The 23,179-nt window shown below is 43.8% G+C and overlaps 1 protein-coding gene across 1 annotated transcript in view; it reads left to right on the forward strand.

The window, feature by feature from the left end:
- Nucleotides 1-11,615: 11,615 nt before the first annotated feature.
- LOC112229274 (synaptotagmin-11) overlaps nt 11,616-23,179 on the forward strand; it is a 32,752-nt gene continuing 21,188 nt past the window's right edge. Inside the window, exon 1 of the mRNA XM_024395107.1 lies at nt 11,616-11,964. Coding sequence (XP_024250875.1) covers nt 11,931-11,964 — 34 coding nt within the window. The 5' untranslated portion in view covers nt 11,616-11,930. The remainder of the gene's footprint in view (nt 11,965-23,179) is intronic.

The following is a 23,179-nucleotide window of genomic DNA, read 5'->3' on the forward strand; positions in this document are numbered from 1 at the left end:
ACATTTTATCTTTAAGGTCCCCTCTGTTGAGCAGTGAATTTCAAACACAGTTTTAACCACAAAGACCAGGGAGGTTTTCCAATGTCTTGCAAATTTAAAAAAATTAAAAGCAGATTTTGGATATCCCTTTGAGCATGGTGAAGTTATTAATTACACTTTGGATGGTGTATCAATACACCCAGTCACTACAAAGATACAGGTGTCCTTCCTAACTCAGTTGCCGGAGAGGAAGGAAACCGGTCAGGGATTTCACAATGAGGCCAATGGTGACTTTAAAACAGTTATAGAGTTTAACTGAGGATGGATTAATCACATTGTAGTTACTCCACAATACTAACCAAATGGACAGAGTGAAAAGAAGAAAGCCTGTACAGAATACAAATATTCCAAAACATGCATCCTGTTTGCAACAAGGCACTAAAGTAATACAGCAAAAAAATGTGGCTTTTTGCCCAGAATGCAATGTTTGTTATGTTTGGGGCAAATCCAATACAACACATTACTGAGTACCAATCCTCATATTGTTAAGCATAGTGGTGACTGCATCATGTTATGGGTATGCTTGTAATCATTAAGGACTGGAGAGTTTTTCAGGATAAAAAGAAATGGAATGGAATGGAGCTAGAGGAAATTCTGGTTCAGTCTGCTTTCCACCAGACACAGGGAGATGAATTCACCTTTCAGCAGGACAATAACCTAAAACACAATGCCAAATCTACACTGGAGCTGCTTACCAAGAAGACAGTGAATGTTCCCAAGTGGCCAAATTACAGTTTTGACTTAAATCTGCTTGGAAATCTATGGCAAGACTTGAAAATGATTATCTAGCAATGATCAACAACCAATTTGACAGAGCTTCAAGAATTTTAAAGAATAATGGGCAAAAATTGTACTATCCAGGTGTGCAAAGCTTAGAGACTTACCCAGAAAAACTCACAGCTGTAATCGCTGCCAAAGGTGATTCTAACATGTGGTGTGAATACTTGTGTAATGAGATATTTCAGTGTTTGATTTTCAATACATTTGCAAAAATGTCTAAAAACATGTTTTCACTTTGTCATTATGGGGTATTGTGTGTAGAAGGGTGGACAAAAATGTGTGTATTCCATTTTGAATTCGGGCTGTAACACAACAATATGTGGAAGTCAAGAGGTATGAATAGTTTCTAGAGCCACTGTAAGTCAGTCATACCCATTCCCTTTGAGTAGTGGCAGGATTGATGACAGATTGGGAAGAAAACACCATATGTTGCCTAATCTTTCAGTTACTTAGGCTATCTATCATTAACTGTATATCAGAGGATGCTGTTGGGAGGAGCTATAGGATGACGGGCTCATTGTAATGGCTGGAATGGAACAGTGTCAGAAGTGGTTTCCGTGTGTTTGATACCGTTCCAATTATTCTATTCCAGCTATTACAATGAGCCTATAGCTCCTATAGCTCCTCCCACCAGCCTCCTCTTTTCCACATCCTATTCATTATATTGTGTGTTATGCATAATATAGGCCAGCCTATATTAGTCAATGGTGCCCATCTTAGCATTTTTGCGCTTCATGCCAAAATCATCCCAAAGTATAAAATACCTATGACCTAGTGTTGATTCCATGTTCTTTCATGTCAAGTTTTAATGTCACATGCACAACAAGTACTGTGAAATGTCTTTCTTGCAAACTCAATGCAATAATCAATGACAAGGTATTCGTAGATCAAACATGAGAAATAAGAATAATAAATTTGAAATACACCAAGTAAGTAAGTAAGCATACCATATACAGGAAATATATATTTTTAAGTAAGTTACAATACCATATTTACAATGTGCAGGGATACTGGAGTGATGGAGATTATATATATATATATATATATATATATATATATATATATATATATATATATATATATATATATATATATATTAGGGGTGAGGTGACTAGGCAACAGGATATAAGATAAACAGACTAGATGCAGCTTGTATGTGTGCGGGTGTGTAGAGTCATTGTAATTGTATGTGCATATGAGCAAATGGTGGGGTGAGTTTTTGTTTAGGTGTTGGAGTGTGCATAGAGAAATTGAAATAAAAAGGTCGATAAAGGTTAACTCAGATAGTCCGTGTAGCTATTTTATTAGCTATTTATCAGTCGTATTGCTTGGGGATAGAAGCTGTTCAATAGCCAGTTGGTGTCAGACTTGATGCACGGTACCTCTTGCCGTGCGGCAACAGAGAAAATAGTATATGGTTTGGGTGGTTGGAGTCTTTAACAGAATTCCATATAAGTTGACCATCATCACTGAAGCACCAAGGCTCAGATCACACCAAACGTCAACCTAATAACAACAACATGATACAATGTAATATGTTACAGCGACATGATCGACATTATGGTGGTTAAAGGGATACTTTGGGATTTTGGTCTTCTTCCCCATAGTTAGATGAAATCGTGGATACCATTTTTATGTCTCTGCGTGCAGTTTGAAGGATGCGCAAATTCCTAACCAGCGTTAGCGCAAGTCTATGGTTTTCATTGCGCTAATACTAGTTAGCATTGGCTCACAAATCTCACATCTCTATTTTGGAATATACTGACTTATGCCCAACATTTGTCAATTTACACTTTTTAGTCCATTTTGGCACTGGAATAAATGTTTCTGACTAATCCTGAAGCCAGACATTTTTGTAGAAAAGCCAACGATACAAGCATGAAGGCTTGCGCTATTTTTTCGTGTTGCACTGTTGAAGGTAGCTGCACTTGATTCAGAAACCCTGTACACCAAGTAGGCAAACTGTTCGTATTTTGAACATTTCATTTGTCTGAAAAGAAAAACTCTGCCTACCCGACGAACTGGGAGATCTGCTAAATCGACTGCGTCTACTGTGCTGGACAATCGGATAGCTTAAATCACCGTGCCTCCCTACAGCATCCACGACTCCGGCCACAGCAAAATTAGATACAAGCCTGCATGAGATTTCATAACTTTTAAAACCATGATCAGAGAGAGAGGCTGTCAAAGAATACAGCAAAGTGCTGCTGTTTTTATGAGTGAGTTCATGTCTACGTTTTATCCAGAACTATCAACAGTTTTTATTCAACGCTATTACAAACATAAAACGCGCTTCTCTACTTCCACTCGCGTTGCAGCTGCAATGAATGAGTAGACAAGTGTATTGATATTATTATTAGCAGCTCGTCGTGTTAGGAGTAGTTCACTTTCTCTGGTCATAGGAACAACAGGAATTTGTCTCTGCTGAGACTAATGCCGTGTTAAAAACACCTCGGAACTCGGAAATCTCCGCCTTCAGTGCGTCCAATACAAATAAAAACAGAAAAAAAACCGAGATCTGACTAGGGAAAAGTAATCAAACTCGGAAACTCTGGCATCTTTCTAGAGCTCCGACTTTCCAACCTGAAGTTCAGTAACATCATGATTTGATTTCGTTTTTTTCTGAATTCCCAGTTGTCTTGAAAGCACCATGACCATCAGATGCCGGTACCATCAGTCTTGTCTATATTGAATTCATCAATTAAAAATGCACTGTGTAGATTGGAAAAGTATGTGAACCTGTCACGCCCTGATCTGTTTCACCTGTTTCTTGTGTTTGTCTCCACCCCCTCCAGGTGTCGCTTTTTCCCCCAGTGTATTTATCCCTATGTTTCCAGTCTCTCTGTGCCAGTTCATCTTGTATGTTTTCATGTCAACCAGCGTGTTTTCCCGTGCTCCTGCTTTCTATTTCTCTTTTACTAGTCCTCCCGGTTTTGACCCTTGCCTGTTTTCTGGACTCCATTCCTGCCTGCCTGACCTCGAGCCTGCCTGCCACTCTGTACCTCCTGGACTCTGAACTGGTTTTGACCTTTTTGCCTATCCAAGACCATTCTCTTGCCTACCTCTTTTGGATTGTTAATAAATATCAAAGACTCTAACCATCTGCCTCCTGTGTCTGCATCTGGGTCTCGCCTTGTGCCTTAATAGAACCCCTAGGCTAATGACTTCTCCAAAAGCTAATTGGAGTCAGGAGTCAGCTAACCTGGAGTCGAATCAATGAGACAAGATTGGATATTTTGGTTAGAGCTGCCCTGCCCCATAAAAAAGACTCACAAAATTTGAGTTTGCTATTCACAAGAAGCATTGTCTGATGTGAACCATGCCTCTAACAAAAGAGATATCAGAAGACTTAAGATTAAGAATTGTTGCCTTGCATAAGCTGGAAAGGGTTACAAAAGTATCTCTAAAAGTCAGTCCATGGCCTCCCGGGTGGCGCAGTGGTCTAAGGCACTGCATTGCGGTGCTAACTGTGCCACCAGAGACTCTGGGTTTGAGCCCAGGCTCTGTCGCAGCCGGCCGCGACCGGGAGGTCCATGGGGTGACGCACAATTGGCCTAGCATCATCCGGGTTAGGGAGGGTTTGGCCAGTAGGGATATCCTTGTCTCATCGCGACTCCTGTGGTGGGTCGGGCGCAGTGCACGCTGACCAGGTCGCTAGGTGTACGGTGTTTCCTCCGACACATTGGTGCGGTTGGCTTCCGGGTTGGATGCGCGCTGTGTTAAGAAGCAGTGCGGCTTGGTTGGGTTGTGTGGCTCTCGACCTTCGTCTCTCCCGAGCCTGTACGGGAGTTGTAGCGATGAGACAAGACAGTAACTACTAACAATTGGATACCACAAAATTGGGGAGAAAAAGGAGGTAAAAAAATAAAATATATATATAAATATAAAAGTTAGTCCACGGTAAGACATTTCAGCACTTTTGCTACTCTCACTAAGAGTGACCATCCTGAAAAGATGACATCCAAGAGGCACTCCAACAAGGGGCTGGTTCTTTACCAAACTGGACCTGCGGAGTGCTTACAGAGTGCTTACAATCTCATCTGCATCCGGGAGGGGGAAAGCGTTTAGCACAATGTCTGGTCACTACAAGTACTTGGTGGTGCCATTTGGCTGAGCCAATGCTCCGTCAGTGTTCCAGGCATTTGTTAACGAGGTGTTCAGGGACATGCTCTGATGCCAGGTGGTCGTGTATATCGATGACTTCTTGAACTTCTCGGCTGCCCTGGAGAATCACATCACTCACGTTCGAACAGTCCTGGAACGCCTCCCGGCTAACCATCTGTTCGTCAAGGCTGAGAAGTGCCAATTTCATCAGAGGGCTGTCTCCTTCTTAGGCTACCAATTCAGTCCGCAGGGAGTGAGGATGGATGACAAGAAGGTAGATGCAGTCAGGTCATGGCGAGTCCCAACCACCATAAAGGGTATAGAACGGTTTTTGGGGTTTGCCAACTTCTACCGCCGTTTCATCAGGAGCTTCAGCTCTGTTGCCGCTCCTTTCACCTCTCTCCTTAAGGGAGGCCCCGTAGGTTGGTGTGGAGCCCAGCAGCCGACAAGGCCCTCTGACTACTCAAGGGACGTTTCACCTCCGCCCCATTGCTCTAACATCCTGATCCCACGAAATCTTTTGTGATGGAGGTGGATGCTTCAGAGGTAGGTGTGGGGGCAGTTCTGTCTCAACGACAGAGTAACCCACAGAAGTTGTACCCATGTGCTTTTTTCTCAAAGAAACTATTACCTGCAAAGAGGAATTACAACGTTGGTCGATCGATGTGAGCTCCTGGTGGTGAATTTGGCATTAGGGCGTGGAGACACTAGCTGAAGGATCAATTTGTCATTCTCACCGACCATCGGAACCTGGAGTACATACGGACATCGAGGAGGCTGAATCTGGCCAAGCAAGGTTGACACATTTCTTCAAGGTTTGACTTCACACTGAGCTACCGCCCAGGTTCCAAGAACACCAAGGCCTATGCCCTGTCCCGAGTCTACGATTCCGGAGAGGGTCTTGTCCAGAATGCGCCTTTAATCCCACTCTCCCGAGTCGTAGCTCCTTTGGAGCTGTGGACATCCGCCAGGATCTAGAGAGGGAGCCCGCACCCACTAACTGTCCTTCCGAGCTAATTTACGTTCCTACAGGGATAAGGGACCGGCTGCTGACCTGGGAACACCCAGCTGTCGCCACTGGACATCCAGGTATTTCTCGCACTTCCCAATCAATCCCTGGGAAATACTGGTGGCCCACCTTAGCACAGGATGTCACTCACTATGTCAACTCCTGTTCCGTATGTGCCCAAAGCAAATCCCCTCGGAACACTCCAGCAGGGAAGCTCCTTCCCCTTTTTGTGCCTCAGCATCCCTGGTCCCTTCTATCCTTTGACTTTGTTACTGATCTCCCCTCCTCTGACGGTTTCATCACCATTTTGGTGTTTGTGGATCGATTTTCCAAATCCAATCGTTTAATCCCTCTTTCTGGTCTCCCTACTGCTCTCCGGGTCACTGATGCACTTTCCAGCAGGTCTTTCGGCATTATGGCTTTCCAGATGACATTATCTCTGACCGTGGTCCCCAATTTACGTCATGGGTATGGAAAGCCTTTATGGAGAAGCTCAGGGTCACGGACAGCCTCACTTCCGCATACCGGGCTCAGTCAAACGGGCAGGTGGAGATGAGCCAGGAGCTGGGGAGGTTCATGAGGAGTCATTGTCAGGACCAGGAGGGAGAGTGGGCGCTCCCAGAACTCGCTACATCATTCCTCCACTGGGTTGACCCCCTTCCAGTGTGTTCTGAGTTTTCAGCCGGCCCTGGCTCTGTGGACCCCGGGCCAGACCGAAGCTCCTGAGGTTAATGAGTGGGTCCGGCCCGCAGCCGTCCGCCGTCGAAAGGAGCAGGCAGATCACCCCCGCAATGCGACCCCTGTGTTCATCCCTGGGGATCGTGTCTGGCTTTCTATAAGGCACCTCCCACTCTGCCTGCCCTGCAAGAAACTGAGCCCTTGGTTTGAGGGCCGTCCAAGTTTCTCCGACATTATCCCAACCGTGAAGCACGGGGGTGGCAGCATCATATTGTGGGGGTGCTTTGCTGCAGGAGGGACTGGTGCACTTCACAAAATAGGTAGGAAAATTATGTGGATATATAACATCTCAAGACATCAGTCAGGTTAAAGCTTGGTCTCAAATGGGTCTTCCAAATGGACAATGACCCAAAGCATACTTCCAAAGTTGTGGCAAAATGGCTTAAGGACAACAAAGTCAAGGTATTGGAGTGGGCATCACAAAGCCCTGACCTCAATTCCATAGACAATTTGGGGGCAGAACTGAAAAAGCATGTGCGATCAAGGAGGCCTACAAACCTGACTCAGTTACACCAGCACTGTCAGGAGGAATGGGACAAAATTCACGCAACTTATTGTGGGAAACTTGTGGAAGGCTACCTGAAACGTTTGATCCAAATTAAACAATTTAAAGACAATGCTACCAAATACTAATTGAGCGTATGTAAACTTCTGACCCAATGGGAATGTGATGAAAGCTGAAATAAATCATTCTCTCTACTATTATTCTTACATTTCACATTCTTAAAAGAAAGTGGTGATCCTAACTGACCTAAAACAGGGAATTTTTACCAGGATTAAATGTCAGGAATTGTGAAAAACTGAGATTAAATGTATTTGGCTAAGGTGTACAGTGGGGCAAAAAAAGTATTTAGTCAGCCACCAATTGTGCAAGTTCTCCCACTTAAAAAGATGAGAGAGGCCTGTAATTTTCATCATAGGTACACTTCAACTATGACAGACAAAATTAGAAAAAAAAATCAGAAAATCACATTGTAGGATTTTTAATGAATTGATTTGCAAATGATGGTGGAAAATAAGTATTTGGTCACCTACAAACAAGCAAGATTTCTGGCTCGCACAGACCTGTAACTTCTTCTCTAAGAGGCTCCTCTGTCCTCCACTCGTTACCTGTATTAATGGCACCTGTTTGAACTTGTTATCAGTATAAAAGACACCTGTCCACAACCTCAAACAGTCACACTCCAAACTCCACTATGGCCAAGACCAAAGAGCTGTCAAAGGACACCAGAAACAAAATTGTAGACCTGCACCAGGCTGGGAAGACTGAATGTGTCTGTTACTTGAACACTATGAGTTGCAATCTGAGGTGAAGTTAATTGCCGATTTCTGAGGCTGGTAACTCTAATTAACTTTCCTCTGCAGCAGAGGTAACTCTGGGACTTCTTGTCCTGTGGTGAGAGCCAGTTTCATCATAGCACTTGATGGTTTTTGCGATTGAACTTGAAGAAACTTTCTTGAAAGTTCTTGAAATTTTCTGGATTGACTGACCTTCATGTCTTAAAGTAATGATGAACTGTCTTTTCTCTTTGCTTATTTGAGCTGTTCTTGCCATAATAAGAACTTTGAATTTGACCAAATAAGGCTATATTCTGTATACCACCCTACCTTGTCACAACACAACTGATTGGCTCAAATGCATTAAGAAGGAAATAAATTCTACAAATTAATTTAAATATATTCCAGGTGACTACCTCATGAAGCTGGTTGAGAGAATGCCAAGTGTGTGCAAAGCTGTCATCAAAGCAAAGAGTGGCTACTTTGAAGAATCTCATTCTTATTGGTGTACTTATTTGGCATTTAATTGTTTTATTTAACCTTCATTTAACTAGGCAAGTCAGTTAAGAACAAATTCATATTTACAATGATGGCCTACCCCGGCCAAACCCTCCCCTATCCCGGACGATGCTGGGCCAATTGTGCCCTATAGGACTCCCGATCACGGCCGTGCAAAGCTGTCATCAAGGCAAAGGGTGGCTACTTTGAATAATCTCAAATATAAAATACATTTTGATTTGTTTAACACTTTTTTGGTTACGACATGATTCCATATGTGTTATTTCATAGTTTTGATGTCTTCACTATTATTTTACAATGTAGAAAATAGTAAAAAATAAAGAAAAACTCTTGAATGGGTAGGTGTGTCCAAACTTTTAACTGGTACTATACATACAATGTTCACCTAACTAACGGAAAACTGGACACTCAAACAGGAGAACATTACAGGTAGAATTGTTAGCTGGGAAGATCTCAATTGCATACTCTCTACAGAGAGAGGACGCATGGAGTATGCAATTGAGATCTTCCCCATGTGCCTCTCCCACACCTTTAATCACCTGCACATGAAAACACACACTACATGATTAAATTGACTTTTTGGGTTGAAACACACATGCACAGCAATACAAATGTGCCTTTGGTGTTGGTAGTAGTCTATGAGTGGAATAGGCAGGAGAGTTATGGACCAGAGCAGAATGAATAGAACCAGGTAACGTATTTTTACAGACTTAATGACAACTACACTATCTGTCCATTGAGTCGAAGTCTTTTTGTTCAAGTATTTATGACCAACAGATGCATATCTGTATTCCCAGTCATGTGAAATCCATAGAGTAGGACCTAATTTATTTATTTAAATTGACTGATTTCCTTATATGAACTCTAACTCAGAAAAATCTTTGAAATTGTTGCTTTTATATTTTTGTTAAATGTACATCATAAGCGTGAAACGAACCGACAGAGTAGTCCTATATATGCACTTTGAAGGTAGCAGCCCTAACTGCTAGACTACCCCAGGCCATGATTGAATTCAATTTTGACTGTTCATTCATAACCTTAGGATACACTCCACACTTGTATGTCGTAGCCTAGGGGAGACCAATATCTATCTTGTGTTATTAAACTATATAAATCAAGGTTCTTGATGTGTATGTCATTTCAGATCCATTTTTGTACATTTGAATCTTGCAGGAATAGGACCTAGGCCTAGCGTTTTGAGCGAGTGAGAGAATATTATTTTGATAGCAGGCCTGATCCCAATGACTCGACTGCCTCCGCATGGAGAAAGAGAACTGCTCATTGTCAGGAAATCAAATCAAATCTAACTTTATTTGTCACATATGCCGAATACAACAAGTTCAGACCTTACCGTGAAATGCTTACTTACAAGCCCTTAACCAACAGTGCAGTTCAAGAAGAGTTAAGAAAATATTTACCAAATAAACTAAAGTAAAAACGAATAAAAAGTAACACAATAACATGACAATAATGAGGCTATATACAGGGAGTACCGGTACCGAGTTGGTGTGCGGGGGCACCGGTTAGAGGTCATTTGTACATGTAGGTAGGGGTGAAGTGACTATGCATAGATAATAAACAGCGAGTAGCAGCAGTGTACAAAACAAATGGAGGGGGGGTCAATGTAATAGTCCGGTGGCCATTTGATTAGTTGTTCAGCACTCTTATGGCTTGTGGGTAGAAGCTGTTAAGGAGCCTTTGGTCCTAGACTTGGCGCTCTGGTACAGCTTACCGTGCAGTAGCAGAGAAAAGTCTATGACTTAGGTGACTGGAGTCTCTGACAATTTTATGGGCTTTCCTCTGACACCGCCTATTATATAGGTCCTGGATTGCAGGAAGCTTGGCCACAGTGATGTACTGGGCCGTACGCACTACCCTCTGTAGCGCCTCATTGTACGGTCAGATGCCGAGCAGTTGCCATATCAGGCAGCAACCGGTCAGGATGCTCTCGATGGTGTAGTTGTTGAACTTTTTGAGGATCTGGGGACATATGCCAAATCTTTTCAGTCTCCTGGGGGGGAAAAGGTTTTGTCGTGCCCTCTTCACAACTGTCTTGGTGTGTTTGGACCATGATAGATTGTTGGTGATGTGGACACCAAGGAACTTGAAACTCTCGACCCGCTCCACTACAGCCCCGTTGATGTTCATGGGGGCCTGTTCGACCTGCCTTTTTCTGTAGTCCATGATCAGCTCCTTTGTCTTGCTCACATTGAGGGAGAGGTTGTTGTCCTGGCACTACACTGCCAGTTCTCTGACCTCCTTCCTATAGGCTGTCTCATCGTTGTCGGTGATCAGGCCTACCACTGTTGTGTCATCAGCTAACTTAATGGTGGTGTTGGAGTCGTGTTTGGCCACGCAGTCGTGGGTGAACAGGGAGTACAGGAGGGGACTAAGTACACACCCCTGAAGGGCCCCAGTGTTGAGGATCAGCATGGCAGATGTGTTGTTGCCAACCCTTACCACCTGGGGGTGGCCTGTTAGGAAGTCCAGGATCCAGTTACAGAGGGAGTTGTTTTGTCCCAGGGTCCTTAGCTTAGTGATGAGCTTCGTGGGAACTATGGTGTTGAACGCTGAGCTGTAGTCAACTAATCATGAGGCTCATTTGAATTTCCTGATGCAACAGGAACATTCTCAGTGGCAAAAGAGTAATCAAGTTAAGATTCGACATCTGTAGGGGTTAAAAATAAAAGTATGTCAACTTATCAATTAATTTTTTCCAAGTTGGTTACTATGCTGTGAAAAAGTTGTATTTCACTAGTCCAAAAAAAAGTTATAGGACAGATGCTCCTTTTCTGTGTCCTGCCCTAGCCCTAGCCCTATCCCCATTGGCCAATGCCACTGCTTTGTTCTCATTCGCCAATTCTTGGTAGCGTTGCTGTCTCTGGTTGGTTGGTGAGGGCAATTCTCGGTAACTTCGTGGTAGCAAAGGGTGATATGATTGGATCTCGCAACCAGACATTTCCAAGGGAGAATCTCATTTGAGTTTCCTTGATTCCTTAAATCCTATCGTTTTGCCTCTTTAACAAAACCCATTGGATGAGAAGGTCAGAGGTCCCGCCCCTCTGACCTTCTCATCCAATGGGTTTTGTTAAAGAGGCGAGAAGAGAGCATGCAAGGAATCAAGAACATTATCCCTTAAACTCACGGTTGTCAGGGGGGGTCCTCAAGGCTGGTTGTTGCCGTCTTGCTCAGCAACCGCACCCGACTTGAGCTCGAGACAGGAGTGTGCTGAAGCAAGCGCAATTGCGAGAGCATCCTTGAGAAGCCACTGAATCACAACAATAATTTCAGACTGAGGAAAATACGACCATCAAACATCGTCGCCTCATCGCCCGGCTGATATAGCCTACTGACCTAAAGAAAAAGCGTAGGGACAATATCATTAATGGAAATAAATTAGAAGCCTGCGAGTTTAATTTGTTATTTTAATTTTGGGGGGGACAACAGCCTTTTGAACCCCAAAATGGCTGAGATAACCAATTTAAGACCAGCATATGGTAAGACATCTTATTAAATGTTTTTCCTCATGATAAATAACATGCCAGACAACTGTTTTAGGCTAACCGAAAAAAACGGATGTTTCTCAGGTTCTCAGATTCTAAATGGTGTCTTGTTGGCCTAACAAAGCTGAAAGACTCCAGGGGCTACATTCGTTGTTTAGTCTCGTTTTTTTGTACTATATTCAATTCATTTAATGTTTGAAATTAAATGGCACACGTCGATTTAACATTTAAAACGACACGAGTGGCGTGTAGCCTACATGGTTGATTCCTTCTTGTGAGTCTTATCTCCTACAGTGATGTTATTCTGATAATTAAATACAGTCGCTTTGAACCAATAGCAGGACGACATAAAAAGAATATAGAACATAGAATATGGGAAGCCTCTTTAAACTATGTGGATTTAGGGAGTATCTATTTTTTTTAATCAACAATGTTCAGAGGGGAGAACACAGACCTATCAAGGCCTCGACAGTGTCAACGATTCTTATCATTTTAAAACTGAGTATAGGCCTGTTGTCTATGTTTAATTTGTTGGGATTACAAATAGGCCTATACATGAAAATGTATGGTCATGCGTGCGTTAGTTTCCGGCGGTAGCCACTATTGCTTCGTCATATTTTGTCTTGTAGGAGGAATGTTGGCAGGGGATATGGACTGAATGAAAATGTGCCTTTTGACATTTATATATAAACCAATATATATTGACTTCTGGTTAATCTCGTGCGCGGTACAGGTTTATTGTTAAAGGTGAGACCCGTTTGGAAGGCACTTCTCCATCCTTCTCGAATGGCTTTTGACTGCGTGTGGGTTAGAGAGGATGATGACGTTCAATCTATTCTTGAGGCTTGGCATCAACTGTGCACGACTGCCCGGTCTTCTCTTATTTGAAAGAATAGTAACAGAACATTTGGGCAGGGTGGATGGTGGTCTCTCACTTCTGCCCAAAAACCTCACTCGCTGGGCAATTAATTTGCGTGGTCATTGTAATCTAGTTAAGTCACCGTGGGATGGTGGGAAGCATTGATGGATGTTTTGCCAATAGCCTAGTGCACCATGCTCCCATGTCAGAGTTAAAGCATTAACTATGGGGCTTAACTCTGGGCAGAATATGTTATTATTAAGAGAATGAGTGGACAAAGATTTCAAAAACGAACTACACCCAGTCACATGCATATATTTAGCCAACTGTATAAATATATGGTTTACACCTACAATTACTCAGTAATCGATTACACAAGAACCAGTGCAGACAACTAACAGGACAGGATGAGACACATCACATTGACAAAATCAGTAAGACACATTCAAACTCTCCTCCTCTTTTCCAAACCGAATTGTCTATGAAAATACATGACCTCCTGTAGAGATTATGTGTGTGCAGTGAAGGGTAGAGGCGCTAATGTTGTTTGTTTGTGTCTGGAGTGTTGGAGCAGTTCCTCAGTGAGGGCGTGGGGTCTAATTACACCAACAAAAGGACTCTCTGTTATATCATCTCTTGATTATCAATTTATCTGCATTGTTAAATTCATATTAGCATAATTCCTCTCCTTAACAGATAGCTATCTCCCAGAGCAACTTTCATTGCTTTTGTTTTGATTCATGGGTGGATTTTCCCTCCGAGTTGAGCCCAGTGCCAAAGCTGGAGGGAACAGCTGCAGTTTACCCCACCTTAAGGATTTTCACACTACTGAGCTGAGCCAAAACAAGTTGTACTGAGCTGGCCTGGTTATGCATCCCCTATACTTGCAGTAACTGTTCTGGAAAAGATAATATGAAAGTGATGACCCCTTCTGCTTCACTTCCGTATCCAGTCCCATACTGTTTTGAATGGGCTTCAAGATTATATAATCAAATTCATGAGAATATATATATATACACACACACACACACACACACAGTACCAGTCAAAAGTTTGGACGTACCTACTCATTCAAGGTTTAAAAAAAAAAATGTTTTAACTACTTTCTACATTGTAGAATAATAGTGAAGAAATCAAAACTATGAAATAACACATGGAATCATGTAGTAACCAAAAAAGTGTTAAAAAATCTAAATATATTTGATATTTGAGATTCTTCAAAGGAGCCAGCCTTTGTGTGGATGACAGCTTTGTACACTCTTGGTACTCTCTCAACCAGCTTTACCTGGAATGCTTTCCCAACAGCAGTCTTGAAGGAGTTCCCACATATGCTGAGCACTTGTTCGCTGCTTTTCCTTCATTCTGCAGGCCAACTCATTCCAAACCATATCAATTGGGTTAAGGTCGGGTAATTGTGGAGGCCAGGTCATCTGATGTAGCACTCCATCACTCTCCTTCTTGGTCAAATAGCCCTTACACTGCCTGGAGGTGTGTTGGGTCATTGCCGTGTGGAAAAACAAATGATAGTCCCACTAAGCGAAAACCAGATGGGATGGCGTATTGCTGCAGAATGCTGTGGTAGCCATGCTGGTTAAGTGTGCCTTGAATTCTAAGTAAATCATTGGCAGTGTTACCAGCAAAGCACCCACACACCATCCCACCATCTCCTCCATGCTTCACGGTGGAACCCACACATGCGGAAATCATCCGTTCACCTACTCTGCGTCTCACAAAGACACAGCGGTTGGAACCAAAAGTCTCAATTTGGACTCATCAGACCAAAGGATAGATTTCCACCTGGATAATGTCCATTGCTTGTATTTATTAGCCCAAGCAAGTCTCTTCTTCTTATTGGTGTCCTTTAGTAGTGGTTTCTTTGACCATGAAGTCCTGATTCACGCAGTCTCCTCTGAACATTTGATGTTGAGATGTGTCTGTTACTTGAACTCTTTGAAGTCAATCTGAGGTGCAGTTCATTGCCGATTTCTGAGGCTGGTAACACTAATTAACTTATCTTCTGCAGCAGAGGTAACTCTGGGTCTTCCTTTCCTGTGGCGTTCCTCGTGTGAGCCAGTTTCATCATAGCGCTTGATGGTTTTTACAACTGCACTTTTCCGGATTGACTGACCTTCATGTCTTAAAGCATTGATGGACTGTCATTTCTCTTTGCTTATTTGAGCTGTTCTTGCCATAATATGGACTTGGTATTTTACCAAGTAGGTCTATCTTCTGTGTACCACCCCTACCTTGTCACAACCGATTGGCCCAAATGCATTAAGAAAGAAAGGAATTCCACAACTGATCTTTTAATAAGGCACACATGCTAATTAAAATGCATTCCAGGGGACTACCTCATGAAGCTGGTTGAGAGAATGCCAAGAGTGTGCAAAGCTGTCATCAAAGCAAAGGGTGGCTACTTTGAAGAATCTCATTCTTATTGGTGTACTTATTTGGCATTTAATTGTTTTATTTAACCTTCATTTAACTAGGCAAGTCAGTTAAGAACAAATTCTTATTTACAATGATGGCCTACCCCGGCCAAACCCTCCCCTATCCCGGACGATGCTGGGCCAATTGTGCCCTATAGGACTCCCGATCACGGCCGGTTGTGATACAGCCCGGGATTGAACCAGGGTCTCTAGTGACGCCTCTGGCACTGAGATGCAGTGCCTTACATGCTGACCAAACTGGATGCGTGCATACGCGATCGTGCGCATGTTGATTTTGTACCCCCACACCAAACACGATCATGACATGCAGGTTGAAATATCAAAACTAACACTGAACCAATTCTATTAATTTGGAGACTGGTCGAAAAGCATTAAACATATATGGCAATTTAGCTAGCTAGCTTGCTGTTGTCCTGGGATATAAACATTGGGTTGTTATTTTACCTGAAATGCACAAGGTCTTCTACTCCGACAATTAATCCACAGATAAAACGGTAAACCGAATTCCTTTCTCGACATCTCTCCTCCTTCCTCAGGCTTCTTTTTTACTTCTTTGGACTTTATATGGCGGTTGGCAACCAACTTTACGGTGCATTACTACATCCGACTGGCGTGTAGACGTCAGTTCATTTTTCAATCACCCATGTGGGTATATGCTCCTAAACACCAATGAGGAGATGGCACGTGGGTACATGCTCTTTAAAACCAATGAGGAGATGGGAGAGGGCAGACTTGCAGCGCATTGAGCCTCACAAATAGAACCTATTTCTATTTTGGCACCTGGCCACGCAGACGCTCACTGAGGCGAGCGAGCAGTGTGGGTGCAATGATTGACTAGCACGTATGTGTAAAGTTGCGAGCGGTGTGGTCAGCATGTTAGACTGCTGCGCCACTCGGGAGCACAGTACCCTTATGTTATTGCCTTTCTTTGTCTCTTTGGGGGTACATGTCTCACTGAGGCAGACTAGCCTGGATGAAGGGGTGAGCTGACAGTGACACACAGTCCTACCCTCCTCACCTCTCTCTCTCTCTCCCTCCCTCCCTCCCTCCCTCCCTCCCTCCCTCCATCTCTCTCTGTACCTTCTCTCTGCAGTGTGTCCGGCCTAGCCGGAACAGCGCTTGTGATTTAATGCCATAGTGACTGGTGTCAGAGTGACAAGCCCCTTTCTCACCCAGTGGTGAAATACAGCACAATCCACCTCGGGACAAGATGTCTGTCTGTATTACTCATGTTCACCGAGATTTCAGGATGAAGAAACACACACCGAGGAAGCTAACGTTGTGTGAAAGGTGGTTTAGATAGTCTTTTAGCTTAGTCCTGTGAAGCTGAGCAGCAGTGATTTACCTCGGCGTGTTGATGGCAGTAGGGGAGATGGATGTTTACAGATGTTTTGTCTTTGTTAATGTCTTACTGTGTGACATATGTTGTACGTGTAAGAGTGAAAAGAGATTGCTTACAAAAACGTTTATATGAGTGTTTGGGTTATTTGAAAAATTCTTGAGACACATGACTCTGTGTAGTGGAGGTACTTCAGAATGTAATGTTTCCATGCACCTGGACGTCACCTTTCAGGAAGTTAGCGGTCACTCCTGAGCGGGACGGTTTGCCACTTTTTTATTTTTTATATTTTTTATTTTACCTTTATTTAACCAGGTAGGCAAGTTGAGAACAAGTTCTCATTTACAATTGCGAACTGGCCAAGATAAAGCAAAGCAGTTCGACAGATACAACGACACAGAGTTACACATGGAGTAAAACAAACATACAGTCAATAATACAGTATAAATAAGTCTATATACAATGTGAGCAAATGAGGTGAGAAGGGAGGTAAAGGCAAAAAAGGCCATGGTGGCAAAGTAAATACAATATAGCAAGTAAAACACTGGAATGGTAGTTTTGCAATGGAAGAATGTGCAAAGTAGAAATAAAAATAATGGGGTGCAAAGGAGCAAAATAAATAAATAAAATACAGTTGGGAAAGAGGTAGTTGTTTGGGCTAAATTATAGGTGGGCTATGTACAGGTGCAGTAATCTGTGAGCTGCTCTGACAGTTGGTGCTTAAAGCTAGTGAGGGAGATAAGTGTTTCCAGTTTCAGAGATTTTTGTAGTTCGTTCCAGTCATTGGCAGCAGAGAACTGGAAGGAGAGGCGGCCAAAGAAAGAATTGGTTTTGGGGGTGACTAGAGAGATATACCTGCTGGAGCGTGTGCTACAGGTGGGAGATGCTATGGTGACCAGCGAGCTGAGATAAGGGGGGACTTTACCTAGCAGGGTCTTGTAGATGACATGGAGCCAGTGGGTTTGGCGACGAGTATGAAGCGAGGGCCAGCCAACGAGAGCGTACAGGTCGCAATGGTGGATAGTATATGGGGCTTTGGTGACAAAACGGATTGCACTGTGATAGACTGCATCCAATTTGTTGAGTAGGGTATTGGAGGCTATTTTGTAAATGACATCGCCAAAGTCGAGGATTGGTAGGATGGTCAGTTTTACAAGGGTATGTTTGGCAGCATGAGTGAAGGATGCTTTGTTGCGAAATAGGAAGCCAATTCTAGATTTAACTTTGTATTGGAGATGTTTGATATGGGTCTGGAAGGAGAGTTTACAGTCTAACCAGACACCTAAGTATTTGTAGTTGTCCACGTATTCTAAGTCAGAGCCGTCCAGAGTAGTGATGTTGGACAGGTGCAGGTAGCGGTCGGTTGAAGAGCATGCATTTAGTTTTACTTGTATTTAAGAGCAATTGGAGGCCACGGAAGGAGAGTGGTATGGCATTGAAGCTTGCCTGGAGGGTTGTTAACACAGTGTCCAAAGAAGGGCCGGAAGTATACAGAATGGTGTCGTCTGCGTAGAGGTGGATCAGAGACTCACCAGCAGCAAGAGCGACCTCATTGATGTATACAGAGAAGAGAGTCGGTCCAAGAATTGAACCCTGTGGCACCCCCATAGAGACTGCCAGAGGTCCGGACAGCAGACCCTCCGATTTGACACACTGAACTCTATCAGAGAAGTAGTTGGTGAACCAGGCGAGGCAATCATTTGAGAAACCAAGGCTGTCGAGTCTGCCGATGAGGATGTGGTGATTGACAGAGTCGAAAGCCTTGGCCAGATCAATGAATACGGCTGCACAGTAATGTTTCTTATCGATGGCAGTTAAGATATCGTTTAGGACCTTGAGCGTGGCTGAGGTGCACCCATGACCAGCTCTGAAACCAGATTGCATAGCAGAGAAGGTATGGTGAGATTCGAAATGGTCGGTAATCTGTTTGTTGACTTGGCTTTCGAAGACCTTAGAAAGGCACGGTAGGATAGATATAGGTCTGTAGCAGTTTGGGTCAAGAGTGTCCCCCTTTGAAGAGGGGGATGACCGCAGCTGCTTTCCAATCTTTGGGAATCTCAGACGACACGAAAGAGAGGTTGAACAGGCTAGTAATAGGGGTGGCAACAATTTCGGCAGATAATTTTAGAAAGAAAGGGTCCAGATTGTCTAGCCCAGCTGATTTGTAGGGGTCCAGATTTTGCAGCTCTTTCAGAACATCAGCTGAATGGATTTGGGAGAAGGAGAAATGGGGAAGGCTTGGGCGAGTTGCTGTTGGGGGTGCAGTGCTGTTGACCGGGGTAGGAGTAGCCAGGTGGAAAGCATGGCCAGCCGTAGAAAAATGCTTATTGAAATTCTCAATTATGGTGGATTTATCAGTGGTGACAGTGTTTCCTATCTTCAGTGCAGTGGGCAGCTGGGAGGAGGTGTTCTTATTCTCCATGGACTTTACAGTGTCCCAGAACTTTTTTGAGCTAGTGTTGCAGGAAGCAAATTTCTGCTTGAAAAAGCTAGCCTTGGCTTTTCTAACTGCCTGTGTATAATGGTTTCTAGCGTCCCTGAACAGCTGCATATCACGGAGGCTGTTCGATGCTAATGCAGAACGCCATAGGATGTTTTTGTGTTGGTTAAGGGCAGTCAGGTCTGGGGAGAACCAAGGGCTATATCTGTTCCTGGTTCTAAATTTCTTGAATGGGGCATGTTTATTTAAGATGGTTAGGATTTTTTTTTTTTTTTAAATATCCAGGCATCATATACTGACGGGATGAGATCAATATCCTTCCAGGATACCCAGGCCAGGTCGATTAGAAAGGCCTGCTCGCAGAAGTGTTTCAGGGAGCGTTTTACAGTGATGAGTGGAGGTTGTTTGACCGCTGACCCATTACAGATGCAGGCAATGAGGCAGTGATCGCTGAGATCTTGGTTGAAGACAGCAGAGGTGTATTTAGAGGGGAAGTTGGTTAGGATGATATCTATGAGGGTGCCCGTGTTTAAGGCTTTGGGGAGGTACCTGGTAGGTTCATTGATAATTTGTGTGAGATTGAGGGCATCGAGTTTAGATTGTAGGATGGCTGGGGTGTTAAGCATGTTCCAGTTTAGGTCGCCTAGCAGCACGAACTCTGAAGATAGATGGGGGGCAATCAGTTCACATATGGTGTCCAGAGCACAGCTGGGGGCAGAGGGTGGACTATAGCAGGCCGCAACGGTGAGAGACTTGTTTTTAGAGAGGTGGATTTTTAAAAGTAGAAGTTCAAATTGTTTGGGTACAGACCTGGATAGTAGGACAGAACTCTGCAGGCTATCGTTGCAGTAGATTGCAACACCGCCCCCTTTGGCAGTTCTATCTTGTCTGAAAATATTGTAGTTTGGAATTAAAATTTCTGAATTTTTGGTGGTCTTCCTAAGCCAGGATTCAGACACAGCTAGAACATCCGGGTTGGCAGAGTGTGCTAAAGCAGTGAATAGAACAAACTTAGGGAGGAGGCTTGTAATGTTGACATGCATGAAACCAAGGCTATTACGGTTACAGAAGTCGTCAAAAGAGAGCGCCTGGGGAATAGGAGTGGAGCTAGCCACTGCAGGGCCTGGATTCACCTCTACATCGCCAGAGGAACATAGGAGGAGTAGAATAAGGGTACGGCTAAAAGCTATGAGAATTGGTCGTCTAGAACATAGAGTAAAAGGAGGTTTCTGGGGGCGGTAAAATAGCATCAAGGTATAATGTACAGACAAAGGTATGGTAGTATGTGAATACAGTGGAGGTAAACCTAGGTATTGAGTGATGAAGAGAGAGATATTGTCTCTAGAAACATCATTGAAACCAGGAGATGTCATTGCATGTGTGGGTGGTGGAACTAATAGGTTGGATAAGGTATAGTGAGCAGGACTAGAGGCTCTACAGTGAAATGAGCCAATAAACACTAACCAGAACAGCAATGGACAAGACATATTGACATTAAGGAGAGGCATGCTTAGTCGAGTGATCAAAAGGGTCCAGTGAGTGGAGAGGTTGGTTGGGGGTCATGGCGATTTAGACAGCTAGCCAGGCCATCGGTAGCAAGCTAGCATAGGATGGAGGTCTGTTGTTAGCCACCTCTTGCGTTCCGTCAGTAGATTAGTGGGGTTCCGAAGAAAGGGTAGGAAACATGAGTTTTTACTCAACAATGTAACAACACAGTGTGGTCAAAGACTTAGTAACTTAGTTGTAGTCACAACCTGGTTACCTATAAGTACAAACATAGTAATGTTTTTGGGTTATTACTAGGGTTGCAAAATTCGGGGAACTTTCAATAAATTCCCTGGTTTTCCCGAAATCCCGGTTGGAGATTTCTGGAATAAGCAGAAAATCCTGGAATCCTCCAACCACAATTTCTGGAAAACAAGGGAATTTGTTGAAAGTTCCAGGAATTTAGCAACTCTAGTTGTTTCATATTTATTGACTTATTTCCGGATAACTTCTAAAGTACCCTCAACGTCATATGGAGGATCTACTTTGTGCTACAGAGTTTAAGCTAGCTAGCTCCAGCTGGTTAACGTTAGCCACACCTCATGCTAGTCACAGTCTTTTTGGCTGTGTTATCTAGTGGAAACACTTTAGCACGGCAGGCTCTGGTGCTTTATTGCTGTGGGCTCAATGAAAGCGAAAATCATACCTGCTTGCACTAATGGTGTAGTACCTCGTCTGTTCTCCTTTTTTGTTTTGTCAACTTTTGGCATGTTCTCTGTTAAGTAGGCTACGGGAGTTTTGTAACTTTTCCCACCTCAGAATCCAGATAGCTTAGCGCTTGCGTGCTATATATTTTGCAGGTAGCCTAGCGGTTAAGAGCGTTGGTTCAAATCCCTGAGCCAACTAAGCGAAAAATTGGACCATCTGCCCTTGAGCAAAGCACTTACCCTAATTGCTTCTGTAAGTCGCTCTGGATAAGAGCATCCGCTAAATGACTAAAATGTTAAAATGGCTGACTGATTCAGTGCTAAGGTAATGTTAGCAGGCTGGTAAAGCTAATATTAGCAGGCTAGTTGGCTAGAAACTGCACGTTGATTTGTGACAATGCATTCATAAAGTAAACTCAGCAAAAAAATAAACGTCCTCTCACTTTCAACTGTGTTTATTTTCAGCAAACTAAACATGTGTAAATATTTGTATGAACATAACAAGATTCAACAACTGAGACATGAACTGAATAAATTCCACAGACATGTGACTAACAGAAATTGAATAATGTGTCCCTGAACAAAGGGGGGGGGGGGTCAAAATCAAAAGTAACAAGTCAGTATCTGGTGTGGCTAACAGCTGCATTAAGTACTGCAGTGCATCTCCTCCTCATGGACTGCACCAGATTTGTTGTTCTTGCTGTGAGATGTTATCCCACTCTTCCACCAAGGCACCTGCAAGTTCCCAGACATTTCTGGGGGGAATGACCCTAGCCCTCACCCTCCGATCCAACAGGTCCCTGACGTGCTCAATGGGATTGAGATCCGGGCTCTTCGCTGGCCATGGCAGAACACGGACATTCCTGTCTTACAGGAAATCACACACAGAACGAGCAGTATAGCTGGTGGCATTGTCATTCTGGAGGGTCATGTCAGGATGAGCCTGCAGGAAGGATACCACATGAGGGAGGAGGATGTCTTCCCTGTAATGCACAGTGTTGAGATTGCCTGCAATGACAACAAGCTCAGTCCGATGATGCTGTGACACACCGCCTCAGACCATGACGGACCCTCCACCTCCAAATCAATCCCACTCCAGAGTACAGGCCTCTGTGTAACGCTCATTCCTTCGACGGTAAATGCAAATCTGAGCATCACCCTTGGTGAGACAAAACTGTGACTCGTCAGTGGAGAGCACTTTTTGCCAGTCCTGTCTGGTCCAGCGACGGTGGGTTTGTGCCCATAGGCGACGTTGTTGCCGGTGATGTCTGGTGAGGACCTGCCTTACAACAGGCCTACAAGCCCTCAGTCCAGCCTCTCTCAGCCTCTTGCGGACAGTCTGAGCACTGATGGAGGGATTTTGCATTCCTGGTGTAACTCGGGCAGTTGTTGTTGCCATCCTGTACCTGTCCCGTAGGTGTGATGTTCGGATGTACCGATCCTGTGCAGGTGTTGTTACACGTGGTCTGCCATTGCGAGGACAATCAGCTGTCCATCCTGTCTCCCTGTAACGCTATCTTAGGCGTCTCACAGTACGGACATTGCAATTTATTACCCTGGCCACATCTGCAGTCCTTATGACTCTTTGCAGCATGCCTAAGGCACGTTCACACAGATGAGCAGGGACCCTGGGCATCTTTCTTTTGGTGTTTTTCAGAGTCAGTAGAAAGGCCTCTTTAGTGTCCTAAGTTTTCATAACTGGGACCTTAATTGCCTACTGTCTGTAAGCTGTTAGTGTCTTAATGACCGCTCCACAGGTGCATGTTCAATAATTGTTTATGGTTCATTGAACACGCATGGGAAACAGTGTTTAAACCCTTTGCTATCAATATATGTGTATCTGTGACACACCGCCCCAGACTCTGGAAGCGCTGGACAGGAGGGAGACTGGAAGCGCTGGACAGGAGGGAGCACCTGGAGGGAGGAGAC

This window comes from Oncorhynchus tshawytscha, linkage group LG31, assembly GCF_018296145.1.
Source record: "Oncorhynchus tshawytscha isolate Ot180627B linkage group LG31, Otsh_v2.0, whole genome shotgun sequence".
NCBI lineage: Eukaryota > Metazoa > Chordata > Actinopteri > Salmoniformes > Salmonidae > Oncorhynchus > Oncorhynchus tshawytscha.